The 13829-nt window shown below is 43.9% G+C and overlaps 2 protein-coding genes across 3 annotated transcripts; both read right to left on the minus strand.

Annotated features, from left to right (window-relative positions):
* Positions 1-1719: 1719 nt before the first annotated feature.
* si:dkey-93l1.9 (Ninjurin domain-containing protein) lies at positions 1720-4900 on the minus strand. Of its 2 annotated transcripts, none has more exons than XM_014134835.2 (3): positions 4517-4900; positions 3359-3602; positions 1720-3125 (listed from the first exon to the last, which is right to left on the minus strand). In XM_014134835.2, exons 1-3 carry the CDS (start codon positions 4577-4579, stop codon positions 3013-3015), a joined length of 420 nt encoding a protein of 139 aa, XP_013990310.1. In that variant the 5' UTR covers positions 4580-4900; the 3' UTR covers positions 1720-3012. The 2 variants fall into 2 exon arrangements, with proteins under 2 accessions (XP_013990310.1, XP_013990309.1); XM_014134834.2 differs by having other exon boundaries at positions 1720-3209; positions 4517-4889.
* A 4401-nt stretch (positions 4901-9301) lies between these two features.
* On the minus strand, positions 9302-11859 carry trh (thyrotropin-releasing hormone). Its single transcript, NM_001141172.1, is given in 4 exon segments — positions 9302-9588; positions 9934-10529; positions 11325-11536; positions 11782-11859. Coding segments are annotated over 2 exon segments (777 nt in total). The 5' UTR covers positions 11518-11536; positions 11782-11859; the 3' UTR covers positions 9302-9588; positions 9934-9945.
* Between the last annotated feature and the right edge of the window lie 1970 nt (positions 11860-13829).

Genomic DNA, 13829 nt, shown 5'->3' on the forward strand with positions numbered 1-13829 from the left:
AAAGGCACCCTGACCCTAGGTCTGCGACCGTGCTATCCGGGAACATCGGGACGTCCCTAACCCATCGAAGTTTACATTTAAAAAGGTTTAGGTAGGGGTTAGTGTTTAGGGTATGGAGGTCCCAAGGATCCCGGATTTCACTTCTGTCTGTCCTGTCTTACAATAGGAAGAGAGACATTTATCAGAGGAAGCACATGTTATTGGACACACACAGGGGCGAAAATCTGATATCAACTTTGGAGGGGACAATTACATGAAATTTTCTCAAGAGCAATTCCTGAGGGGGACACCAAAAGTAGTGCTGTAACACATAGCCTACATTGTAATATGGTAAATGTATATTGAGGAACCAAAGAAATAAGGTGTTTGCCGTACTCCTAACTACCGGTACCCAAAACTACACAACAGCAATACCATTGCCTTTAACAAATCTTAGTTCAGTCACCAGTTTAAGTTGAGAGTGGGGGTATCCATGGCATTTTCCAATTATGTTCCTATTTTACAAGTCAAAAAATTGTAGAACCTTTCATAATGTTCCCAAACAAAGACTCAACAAACTTACCTGAGACTCCCTGTCTCTGCCAGTCTGTCCCTGCATATCTGTCCCCAACTCTGCTGTCTGTGTGCCATCTGTTGCCTGCTCTGCCTAATGACATCATTGTGAAACATTTCCATTAGAATTTCATTTCTTTCTTATGAACATTTTATCAACTAGTCTTTGAGATATTAGGCTACAAGGGTTCTTACTATGCGTTTTGGTGTACTGAAAAATACTCTGATATCCGTCTTTTATTTTTCTGCCATTTTTCTACCGGGCTGGCTGGCTACACACACACACACAGTGTGTAGGTTATTTACAGTAGGAGATGGGCTTCTATCATCTTATCTTTTATCATTCTATTTGGGCTTCGATCTAAAAGGTAGCTAGCAAATGTGAAACGGATTAAAATGACAAGAGTTGACAGCTGTATGAGTTCACCATTTACACAACATATGCTGCAACCTTTTGTAATTTTAATAGTTTGTTTCATATTGGCTGGCTTCCAACAATAGCTGAATTTGCAAAGCTAGCGAGCACCAATTCCGTTTCAGTGGTGTTTGCTATAATCTTTGCTACCCGGGTTAAATAAAGGTCAAATTAAATAAATAAAAGTTCACTTGCGACAATTTAGCTTTTGCAACGAGACCATTAAATATATTTAAGACAATGGTAGAAGAGAGTGTAGTTCTGTTCAGTTTGGATTTCAGTTTATCGCTAACCTTATCACAGGGACTTTGAAGCACTAACTTACATCATCTGCATGCTGATTCCATCTTTGACGACGCCACATAAATGGAATAGGTACTAGCTAGCTTAATAGTTAATATTTGCGCGCTAGCTCTGCATATTCAGCTAGTGTGTGTGCGCGATTGACTGGATTAACCTCACGCCAGTTACGTGCATTGAGTGCCTTTCAGACAGTAGATACGACCTCTCTGTTACCTAGCAAGCTAAGGAACTGGCAGTGGATCAAACCATTGTGAGGCAAAGAGTGGGGGGGTTGCAATCTTTTGAAACTTAAAAACGCGCTATTAAGTGTCTATAATCAGCACAATTGCTTTCATTGCGTATTATTAATATTATTTAAATTACATAGTTATGTTTCAGTGATATATTGGGGGGGACAAATCATATTTTTCCCAGGATGGGGGGGTCATCCCCCCCCGTCCCCCCCGGGATTTCCGCCCCTGGACACACACACACACACACACAAACACTGAGTGGTGAGGATAGATATTCATGGTGGACTGGAAGAGAGGAGGGAAGAGAGAGAAGTGAGAATGTCCAGCCTGGAGAAGATCTGTGAGGTCTTCAGCCTAGAGACCTGCCACCCATACTTCAGACTGTTGCTCAGCAGCTACCTCTCGCACAAGGCATGGTGCAGTAGGCCTAAACTGTGTCCAGCCTGGTGAACCAGTGTAGAGTAGGCACCATGCATTACCGTGCATTTGTAACCCTCTTCCCTGTGTCAGTTACCAATGGCCTTCCTGCAGAATGGGGTGAAGATGACCAACGAGTCGCCCACAAGTCTCAACCTTCAACCTTCTGTAGTCCTACTTGTCAGACCCCATCTCAGACCAGGACTTCTTCAATGCCACACAGACAAAGAACTGGTGAGTGTTCGTAACATGGTACACACACTGCCTTTTCATTTTCATTCCGGCTCTGACCAAGGGAGAGTAGTGTAATCAGTCCAGAAATTCCTGCTGTTTATTCACAAAGAGTTGTTTATTTGGATTCAGCAGTTGTGTTCTATTGAGTCCCAAACAACTGAACAACAACAACACATTTATAAAGGCCTATTTACAGGATACAAAAACTCAAATGTAACACAATAAAATAACAATAACGAGGCTATATACAGGGCGTACCGGTACCGAGTCAATGTGCGGGGGTTCAGATTAGTCAAGGTAATTTGTACATGTAGGTAGTGGTAAAGTGACTATGCATAGTTAATAAACAGCGAGTAGCGGGGGGGGGAATTGATTGTTCAGCTATTTAGGAGCCTTTTAGACTTAGACTTGGCGCCCCGGTACCGCTTGCCGTGTGGTAGCAGAGAAAACAGTATGAATTGGGTGACTGGAGTCTTTGACAATTATTTGGGCCTTCCTCTGACACCGCCTAGTATATAGGTCCTGGATGGCAGGAAGCTTGGCCCCAGTGATGTACTGGGCCGTACGCACTACCCTCTGTAGCACCTTACGGTCGGATGCCGAGCAGTTGCCATACCAGGCGGGGTTGCAACCGGTCAGGATGCTCTCGATGGTGCAGCTGTAGAACTTTTTGAGGGTGCACACCTTTTGCACATGTACTGCCCTGTCACTGTAGAGAGAACTGGTTGGGGTTAGGTTCCGGGTTTCTGCTGATGTTGTGTTCAGGTTGTGCAAGCCTCCGGTTAAATTGAGGCCAGGTTGTGCTAAGCTTGTGCTCTACAACCTGCCAGTTGTCAGAGGATGATCTGAGGTTGTGGTCTAGAGGCCTCCGGTCTGGTTCTGTTCAGTGGTCAGAAGGAAGGATTGGTGTTCTGGAAGTCCTATCACAGCACCCTCAAAGCCTAGCGCAGTGATGAAGATGTTGATGACGACTGTGAAGAAAACAAATACTGTTGCTGTGTTGTTCATCATGTTCAGCTTTGAGTGTTTCCTCACATCATTCAGATCATGCTTCACTAGAGAGAGAGAGAGTAGGAGGGTTATTCAACATGTTTACCTTCCTGTTTACAGATAGCCATATAGTGTGTGTGTGTGTGTGTGTGTGTGCGTGCGTGTTTATGTGTTAGTATTTCTGAATGAGTGACAGATAGAGTGTATTACTAACCTATAAAGACCAGCAGTAGTCCTACGACAACCTGTAGCGTAATAGACATGGACAGCAGTACTATGAGAGGTTTGTAGAATCTGTACTGTGACCCCATGTATAGAACAGTCTTCAGCTGGGATGAGTTAGCCATGATTAGAGCCACATCAAGCATACTCTGAGCTGCACTCTTCTTAGTGGCATAGTGATTCATGTTAATCCTCCGGTACACCTTTCCAGAGGGGTCAAGACGGTCGAGGTTCGCCTGTCGGTTAGAGGGTAGACCATCAGGCTATGGGTCACACATGCTCACACACACTAATGCAGTGGATTAAGTACAGGCACTGCCTTTCCTCTACGGCAGAGGGGTGTGTTCTATAACTACACAACACACGGGTGTCCACATCGTCTCACGGAAGTGGGGTTGGGAATTGTCAAGTACGGATAAAGGTAAATACGAGATGTCACAAGTGGGTGCGACACTCCGAAACACAAAGGGCATAGTCAGCTCCTCGTGTAGGCGAGAAATATGGCGAGGAGCCAGACAGTGAAATGATTTCCGTAGTCAAAAGGTTTGATCGCTTCATGTCTCCACTATAGGCTATGAATGCTCTTTAATGAAGCTAATAGACTAGGAGCAGTAAATTATATTGGATTGTAGGTCTGTTATTTTATCAATGACTTGGGGGAATACATTGTGAAGTTTCCATACCAGTAGGAGTTATACAGTCCCCACTGGGCACAGACGGCAGTTCAACATCTAATTTTGATTGACCTTTTGTTGTCTACTAATGTGAATTCAACATGAAATCAACAACAAAAAATGCACCATGTCATTGGATTTAGGTTTTAAGGTTAGGTGAAAAAGAGACTAAATACCCTTACGTTGATGATTTTTTTCTCCAAATCAAATCAATTTTCCACGTTGATTCAACGTCACCACATTGATTGAAATGATGTGGAAACACAACCTGGACTCGGGGGTAGACGTAACATAGTAAATATAAATCCGGGACTACCATTTTTTCCCCCAGTGGGTCAACTTATCTCCTTGTAGCCCAAATCCGAATGTTCAGTCAAAATGTACAACGTCCGATTTAGTTGCTTATGACACAGTTAAAAATGCGCTAGGACCCCGCCACAGCAACCTGAGTCTTGAGGTTAGAATGTTTAACTTACTTCTATGTCGTCTAGTTTGTTGAGAGTGATGTCCTCCCCGTTCGCCCGCGCTTCACTGTCCATGCTGGCCGAGACAACTGCGGTTCCCGATATAACTGACACTGGAAAACTAGTTCAGAATAGTTACATAAGTTACACACGGTTGGCTACCGTGCATCTCGCAAGTAGACTAAAGATCAGCTGTCATCTGCAGTTTGCCGTAGCCTTTCTTGTCACCGGCTTCACGCAGCCAAGCTGAAAATGTTGTATTTCCCAGGGGTGTGAGCTTTGCCTATTCAAAACTACCCCTCCCACTGTCTAATCTTACAAACCCAGTACACTCAATCGCTCTCTCTTTCTCTCTCTCTTTCGGTCTTTCTCTTTCTTAAACACATACAAACACACATACTGTACACACACACACACACACACACACACACACACAGCTCTGGAGTGGGAGGGGTTTTCCCTCAATGAAGAACATAATACTTGCTCTTCTGGTTTCATTGTCTCAATACGTTCTGACCTTTAGATGGATGACAAACAGGAATGAACAAGATGTGATTTTAGTTATCATTAAACAACATTACCTTCAAGCGTTTAGTGTGGCGTTAGACAAACAAAAGTAGGATATCAAAACAAAACGTTGATCACGTTTGACAAGCACGCACGCACACACACACACACGTGCGCATGTACACACATACGGATGGATGTGCGCACACACACACACACACACACACACTTCCAGGTATCCAGTGAGACAGACATGATGAGTGGTGATGAGAGTTGGGCACGGCTGCTCTGTTGGCATTCACTCCTATCACTACAGTAGTGAGGTGGAGAGGAGAGTTAGTAATGAAGTACTTAAGTACTTTTTTATGTGTTACTTCAGCCATGTCTGTGATAAATGTGATTGGCTATGGGCACATCTGTTGGAGCAGATGTGTATTATGCGTCATCACTGTTGCTTTATGGGGATCGGCTGTCTGATTCAGCTAGTTGGAGTGCTTTTAGAGTAACAACATGAGAAAAAAAGTGTTAGCTCATGGACGGGTTGAGATTGATGTGTGTGCACCAAATATCAGAGGATAGAGTCGAATTTAGTCAAAGAGAATTCAGCAAGCAACAAGCTTTATTAAAGACACAAAGAGAGAGAGAGAGGGAGTGGAAGACAGAGGGGCAGAGAGGGAGAGAGGGGGAGAGAGGGGAGAGAGGGAGAAGGAGAGAGACAGAGAGAGTGGGAGAGAGAGGGAGAGAGAACATGAATCATTATTTAGGTACACTGTTAAAAGAGAGGGTTTTAAAAACAACTAACAAGTGGCAGGTCCATCATGAAAGATATTATTGCCCTGGAAATGTCTTTGTAAGCAAACCCCATCTCTCTCCCACGCAACAAGAACTTGTCTTCAAGGCATTTCAGGGAGTATAGAGGATAAGAAGGAGGGAAACAGTGACACATAAAGTGTTCAGTGTATAGGAAAGAAGCAACTCCTTTCACTTCCTCTTATCGCCCAGACACCAACAACCTAGGTTACTTTCACAGTTATTCTCTCTTTCCCACTTTATAAACCTCTCTCTCCCTCTTTCTCTCTCCCTCTCTTTCTCTCTCAATTCAATTCAAGGGCTTTATTGGCATGGGAAACATATGTTTACATTGCCAAAGCAAGTGAAATAGAAAATAAACAAAAGTGAAATAAACAATAGTACATTTTTTATCTCCCTCTCGCTCTCTGCCTCTCTCTCTCTCTCTCTATCCCTCTTTATCTCCCTCTCTCTCTCTCTCTCTCTCTCTCTCTATCCCTCTTTCTCTCCCTCTCTCTCTCTCCCTCTCTCTCACTCTCTCTCTCTCTCTCTCTCTCTCTCTCTATCCCTCTTTCTCTCCCTCTCTCTCTCTCTCTCTCTCTCTCTCTCTATCCCTCTTTCTCTCCCTCTCTCTCTCTATCCCTCTTTCTCTCTCTCTCTCTCTCTATCCCTCTTTCTCTCTCTCTCTCTCTCTCTCTCTCTCTCTCTCTCTCTCTCTCTCTCTATCCCTCTTTCTCTCCCTCTCTCTCTCTCCCTCTCTCTCTCTCTCTCTCTCTCTCTCTCTATCCCTCTTTCTCTCCCTCTGTCTCTCTCTCTCTCTTTCTCTCTCTCTCTCTATCTCTCCTTCTCTCTCTCTCTCTCTCTCTCTCTCTCTCTATCCCTCTCTCTCTCTCTCTCTCTCTCTCTCTATCCCTCTTTCTCTCCCTCTCTCTCCCTCTCTCTCTCTCCCTCTCTCTCACTCTCTCTCTCTCTCTCTCTCTCTCTATCCCTCTTTCTCTCCCTCTCTCTCTCTCTCTCTCTATCCCTCTTTCTCTCCCTCTCTCTCTCTATCCCTCTGTCTCTCTCTCTCTCTCTCTCTCTATCCCTCTTTCTCTCTCTCTCTCTCTCTCTCTCTCTCTCTCTCTCTCTATCCCTCTTTCTCTCCCTCTCTCTCTCTCCCTCTCTCTCTCTCTCTCTCTCTCTCTCTATCCCTCTTTCTCTCCCTCTCTCTCTCTCTCTCTCTCTCTCTCTCTCTCTCTCTCTCTCTCTCTCTATCCCTCTTTCTCTCTCTCTCTCTCTCTATCCCTCTTTCTCTCTCTCTCTCTCTCTCTCTCTCTCTCTCTCTCTCTCTCTCTCTCTCTCTCCTTCTCTCTCTATCTCTATCCCTCTTTCTCTCTCTCTCTCTCTCTATCCTTCTTTCTCTCCCTCTCTCTCCCACTCTCTCTCTCTCTCTTTCTCTCTCTCTCTCTCTCTCTCTCTCTCTCTCTCTCTCTTTCTATCTCTCACTCACTCTCTGCCTCTCTCCTTCTCCCTCTCTCCCCCTCAGTCTCCGCCCCCCTCTCCCTCTCTCTCCCCCTCTCCCCCTCTCTCCATCTCTGCCCCTCAGTCTCCCACCCCCTCTCAGTCTCCCACCCCCCCTCTCCATCTCTCTCTCTTTGTGTCTTTAATAAAGCTTGTTGCTTGCTGAATTCTCTTTGACTAAATTAGACCCCATCCTCTGATATTTGGTGCAAATTAGACTCATCTGGGATGCATAGTCTTTGGGTCTATAATGCTCTCATTCAGGCCTATTTCTGTCAGTTAACAGATGGCATCTGTTGCTCAACAGCCTGACTCTTCAAAGTCAAAGTGACTTGATATAGCAACAAGCTCTGGGGCAATCTGACTGAAATGTAGGAACTATGTGTGGGTCGTGATGAGTTGTACACTACATGACCAAAGTAATGTGGACATCTGCTCGTCGAACATGTCATTCCAAAATCATGGGCATTCATATGGAGTTGGTCTCCCCTTTGTTGCCATAACAGCCTCCACTCTTCTGGGAAGGCTTTCCACTAGATGTTGGAACATTGCTGTGGGGACTTCCATTCAGCCCCAAGAGCATTAATTAGGTGATGTTGGGCGATTAGGCCTGGCTCGCAGTCGGCGTTCCAATTCTTTGTGCACGGGAAAATTGTCATGCTGAAACAGGAAATGGCTTTCCCCAAACTGTTGCCACAAAGTTGGAAGCAAAGAATCATCTAGAATGATATTATATGCTGTAGCGTTAAGATTTATCTTCACTGGAGCTAAGGGGCTGAACCATGAGAAACAGCCCCAGACCATAATTCCTCCTCCACCAAACATTACAGTTGGCACTATGCATTTGGGCAGGAGCGTTCTCCTGGCATCCGCCAAACCCAGATTCTTCTGTCAGACTGTCAGATGGTGAAGTGTGATTCATTATTCCAGAAAATGCGTTACCACTGCGTCAGAGTCCAATGGCGGCAAGCTTTACACCTCTCCAGCCGACACTTGACATTGTGCATGGTGATCGTAGGCTTGTGTGGGCTACTCAGCCATTTCATGAAGCTTCCTCTGATGTTCCTTCCAGAGGCAGTTTGGAATTCGGTAGTGAGTGAGGACAGGTGAATTTTACACACTACGTGTTTCAGCACTCTGCAATCCTGATATTTTCACTTCACAATAACATCACTTACAGTTGACCGGGGCAGCTCTAGCAGGGCAGACATTTTAAGAACTGACTTGTGTGAAAGGTGTCTTCCTATGATGGTGCCACCTTCAAAGTCACTGAGCTCTTCAGTAAGGTCATTCTATTGCCAATGTTTGTCTCTGGAGATTGCATGGCTGTGTGTTCGATTTTATACGCCTGTCAGCAACGGGTGTAGCTGAAATAGCCAAATCCACTCATTTGAAGGCGTGCCAGATACCTTTGTATACATAGTGTGTGTATATTTTGAGTTTCCCAATCACGGCCGGTTGTGATACAGTCTGGAATCGAACCAGGGTCTGCAGTGACGCCTCTTGCACTGAGATGGAGTGCCTTAGACAGACTCGGGTAAAAGTGTTGGTAAGGTATTGATGGAATGAGGCCAATTAAATGAGAGGCGAGCGTAACTGACAAGCAGACGGTCTGCTATCAATTTACTTTCATTAATACGTGCGCAGAACGATTGCGCTGTAATTGCTTTGTTAGTTCGACCACATTGGTCTCCATATTTTTGCAGGAAGGCTAGCTCACTGCACCTGAAAACCCTCGGGGAGGGTTAAAATATTTAATGGACCATCGCATGTACATTGCTAGGCTAAGGATAGAGGCTTTCTCTGAATGTCAAACGAAAAACATACTGTAGGAGACCAAACCTCAGTCATCTGTACCAATGCGTTTTAATGTATAGAGTTGTAGAGTCATAATAGGCTTTAAGGCAAAAGTAACAGAAAATGCACAACAATTAATCAGTTGTTATACCATGCAAGAATATTCAAGTAGAAAAGTAATCAAGAGACCCACTAAATTATTTTGCAGGTTTTTGCAAGTGTATATCCATTTTGCAAGTGTATATCCACTTATATTTTACATCGAACGCATTAGGCCTAAATCATAAAACAAACTACAGGTCAATATGTCGTATATAACACATTTGTTTTATATAACTCTGAAAATTACACTTAGCCTATTCAATTCAAGGTCAGACAGAAGAGAGCAGATTCCGAGCCTGCGTCCTCAGTTGGATACAGACAGACAGACTGCAGAGCCAATAGCTAATCCCGTCGCTTTAGTCTTTATTTCTTCCCCACATGGGCTTCATCTGGAAAAAGAATATATGGTTGAGCATCTCATTACAAGAAGATATGGTCAGCAACCAACACAGCTACTCATTAACTTAAAATCCATATGAGCGTTAATCATTTTGACAATCAGCGTGCGTAATTACCAACAAGCTTCCGCAAAAAAAATGATATCTAATTTAAACTTTTCGATCTAGATGCTTTCTGAGCGTGTTTTCTGGATATTCATCATAAAAGCAGCTTTCCAGAGACACAGTAGTCTACCCGTGATAGAGGGGTCCGTACTATATTCATAATAAATCATTAATTATATCAATTTACACATTTTATTCTTTACATCACAGTAATTCTCACACAGCACCCACCAGCCCCGCTTGTTACTCCTGTTCCGTCAAATCCTCGACAGGTGCGGACCTTTTGCCTGGGTGCTGTCTCTTCTCCTCGCGACTCTTGTTCACGTTGTCTAATAGCTGGAGCAACAGGTTGGCCTTACTGCAGCCAGGGTCCAGCACGTCACAGGGACTGTTTGCGCCCAAATCCGGGCTCGTGTTATCCAAGTAGCGTTTGCCGGGGTGTTGGCGCTTCTCCAACTCCTTGAGGTCCCCTGCGTCTGACTCTTCGTCCACCTCTCGCCTGCCGGGATGCTGGCGCTTGCTGTAGTACATCATGTAGCGCTTGCCCGGGTGCTGACGTTTGGAGAGTTCACTTAGAAATGCGGGGTTCTCTGTAATCTGCTCCAGCATTAAACGCTTGCCTGGATGCTGTCTTCTCTGCAGCTCCACAAAAGAGTCAAATTCGTCTTCGCGTTTTCCCGGGTGCTGTCTTTTCTGAACCTCACCATAGTCTTCGTCCTCGTCCTCCTCTCGCTTTCCAGGGTGTTGCCTTTTTTCCAGCTCCTCCTGGTACCTCTTACCGGGATGCTGCCGCTTCACCAGCCACTCTGGCTGAGAGGTCAATCCCTCTGTAAAAATAATTAATACATTATTAGTTTAGGGACAGCGGAAAATATCAATCTACCACCACTTGTTATGACATGCGTACATGCATTTCCAATTGAACACACAACGTGTTAATGGCATTTACTTGTGAAAGTTAGAAAAAATATATTTGAGATAATCTATGTAAAACTTTTTTTCTGTTTGTATGTTTTCTGTTTTCATTCTTCCACCATTAAACTGTGTGCTTTGGTGCCAGGATAAACTGCGGGAAAATATTGGATGCGTTTTACGCGCGCTTTGCAGATTGCCCTCTCCAAATTGATTTTCATCCGAACAAATAAGATAATCTATTAATTTATTCACGTTAATCTTGCACAAAACACGAATAAAACATATTGGAAATGGTGGGTTATTTCTGTATAAATACCATCAAATCGAAATAATTTAGTTTATCTGTCTTTGTGAAACTATACAATCGAATGATTTGTCTTCCTACAAGTTACTATAAACAGGCATAAAAAGGCATGACTTGAATTTGTGTGTTCAGTGGGTGGCATGTAGCCTAGCGGTTAGAGCGTCGTTGGGCTAATCAACCGAAAGGTCGTTAATTCTGTCGATGTGCCCATGGGCAAGGCACTTAACCCTAATTTGCTCCATACTACTATGACCGACCCTGTAAAACAGCACATTTCACTGCACCATTTGGTGTATGTGTTCATTTCTTTGCTTTGTAATTCATTGTAAAACACCACAGCTCTCTTGTCAAACGCGGCCACTTTGCCAAAAACATCAAATAGATCAAAAAGCAACTTAAGCACCGTTCGCGCCATCCTCATCCTCTATATTTTTGAGAATGGAGCGGAGCAGGAGGCTCTCGGCTCTCTGTAGGATGATATCGTCTATAGTCTGCCGGTCCCCCGTCTCCTCCTCGGCGGGGATGCCCTGTCCTCGAGCCAATGTCAGGTTGCAGACCACTAGAGATGCCAGAATGATCAGGCAGGCGGACTTCATGGTAACTTGGCTAGTCGTTCTAAAACAAGAGAATATATCATTATTAGTGGAGATATACTACTTTAAAAGCATGCAGGTTGCATAATAATTCATTGACTTGGCGTTGCATAACGAATTTTGAGTTTTCTATCTGTTTTACGCACATAATACGTTTCAATATTGGTGCGTAAAACTGGAAATTCCTTTTTTGGAATAGATATTTGCAAATAATTTTTGGGAGCACGTCCATGTACAAAAATACGAATTGAAGTGACCCAAACTTACCTTAGATTTGTTTTCTGGCTAGTGTCACTCACAGCACCTTCAATAACCTAAATTGCAGCAAACCAACTAGAAAGGTTGTTCTTTGCCTCTTGCAGCGCTTGGAGACCGGTTGAGGCCAAGTTTAGAGGTATGTGCAGATACAACAAGTCCAGCCATTTATAGTCAGTGGTTACCATCGTCACGCCAACCACGTTGTAGTAATTTCATAGGATTCCTTTCATAGGATTCAAATGATGTCACAAATTCGTGCGCAATTGGATTAAAGTCAGTTAGAACCTCTAGAGGACGATGTCCGGTTATTCTCTTGGGCGCCAGCTGGGCCGACCAGCCTAATCTGAGGGAGTGAAATTGGCACTTGATGATGATAACTGCGAGAGAGGATTCATTCATAAATCTTCTTATCATATGTGAGTGTGATAATTTGGCAGAACACCGATTAAAATAATTTACTTATTTTGCTAGTGTGGCTTTCCTTACTAGTGGTTTGTTAAGATTAGTCCCACACTAAATGTCAATGATGAAAATGTTTGGATTCATTCATAAACCTACTAGCTACAGCCCCCATATCTGTATTTTATTTCCAATTATGGCGTTGTCATTATTTTCCAAAATTCTCATCGAATTTAACTCTATGGTAATATAGCTATGCTCCTGTGCTGTGAGTCAATAAGAAGAAAACCACATTAAGAATAGATGGCCAGAAGGCTCTAGATCAGCCCCTCGCGGTCACAGGTGCGAGATGTGGTGCCTCTCATGCGCCTTGTGAGCTCACCACGTCCCTCAAGCGCACATTTATTAATGCACTCGTGGTCCCGCCCGCACCTGATGGAATCTTTGAGGAGCGCAAACAATATTATCCTAATTTGCGAAGCGGCTGGACTGGGATCATTATGCACTGTCTGTTCAAACAGCTAACACACAGCTCAGACCTCTTTACTTTTTCCACAGTTTGATACGTTACAGCCTAATTCTAAAATGGAAACAATATTATCCTCATTTGCGAAGCCGTTGGACTGGGAACATTATGCACTCTGTTCAAACAGCTAACACATAGCTCAGATACCCATACAGCGCCTTCAGAAAGTATTCATACCCCTTGACTTTTTCCACAGTTTGATATGTTACAGCCTTATTCTAAAATTGATTCCGTATTTTTTTAATCATCAATCTACACACAATATCCCATAATGACAAAGCGAAAACAGGTTTTTAGAAATGTTAGCAAAAAAACCCAGAAAGGACAACCTTCTCTGCAGCACTCCACCAATCAGGCCTTTATGGTAGAGTGGCCAGACAGAAGCCACTCCTCAGTAAAAGGCACATGACAGGCCACTTGGAGTTTGCCAAAAGGCACCTAAAGGACTCAGACCATGAGAAATAAGATTCTCTGGTCCAATGAAACCAAGATTGAACTATTCTGCCTGAATAACAAGCATCATGTCTGGAGGAAACCTGGCACCATCCCTACGGTGAAGCATGGTGGTGGCAGCGTCATGATATGGGGATGTTTTTCAGCGGCAGGGAGACTAGTCAGAATCGAGGGAAAGATGAACGGAGCAACGTATAGAGAGATCCTTGATAACAACCTGCTCCAGAGCTCTAAGGAACTCATGTACTTGATTAGCGTTGCACTTTTGTTGTATTCTGATGAAAATTAAGCTATTTTCTGCCGAATGTTGCACTGATGTATTTTCTGTGAAGGAAAACAATGGTTGCATGTCCCTGATCACCTATTGAAGCAGAAAACACTGACTTTCAATATAAAACGCGACCCCTGTCAATACGTACTGCCTAAGCCTAGCGGAAATACAAGCACCTTTAATTCATAGAACAAGATCTTACTGATTTCTAGCCAAACCTCCACACCTTACGTAGGAGATATACTGTAGCTTATCTAGTTAAACCACATCAGGGACATTCTGCAGAACTGAAGTTAGGTCCTTCTGTGAAACATCACTCAGGGCCTGGACCGGGGTCTATCCACCCCCCACTTGATTCAGAGAACAGACATTTAAAGCGGGTGTCCAGACTGGGGGTGATTACTTGCT

Source organism: Salmo salar, chromosome ssa13 (assembly GCF_905237065.1).
Source record: "Salmo salar chromosome ssa13, Ssal_v3.1, whole genome shotgun sequence".
In the NCBI taxonomy this organism is placed as follows: Eukaryota; Metazoa; Chordata; class Actinopteri; order Salmoniformes; family Salmonidae; genus Salmo; species Salmo salar.

Excerpts from the sequence above, each read along its gene's own strand:
- si:dkey-93l1.9 (XM_014134834.2), bottom strand. The coding sequence starts at position 4,579 with ATGGACAGTGAAGCGCGGGCGAACGGGGAGGACATCACTCTCAACAAA. Across the intron at positions 3,603-4,516 it reads ACAAACTAGACGACATAGAA|GCGAACCTCGACCGTCTTGA; the intron begins GTAAGTTAAACA and ends TCTAACCGACAG. Across the intron at positions 3,210-3,358 it reads ACTACTGCTGGTCTTTATAG|TGAAGCATGATCTGAATGAT; the intron begins GTTAGTAATACA and ends CTCTCTCTCTAG.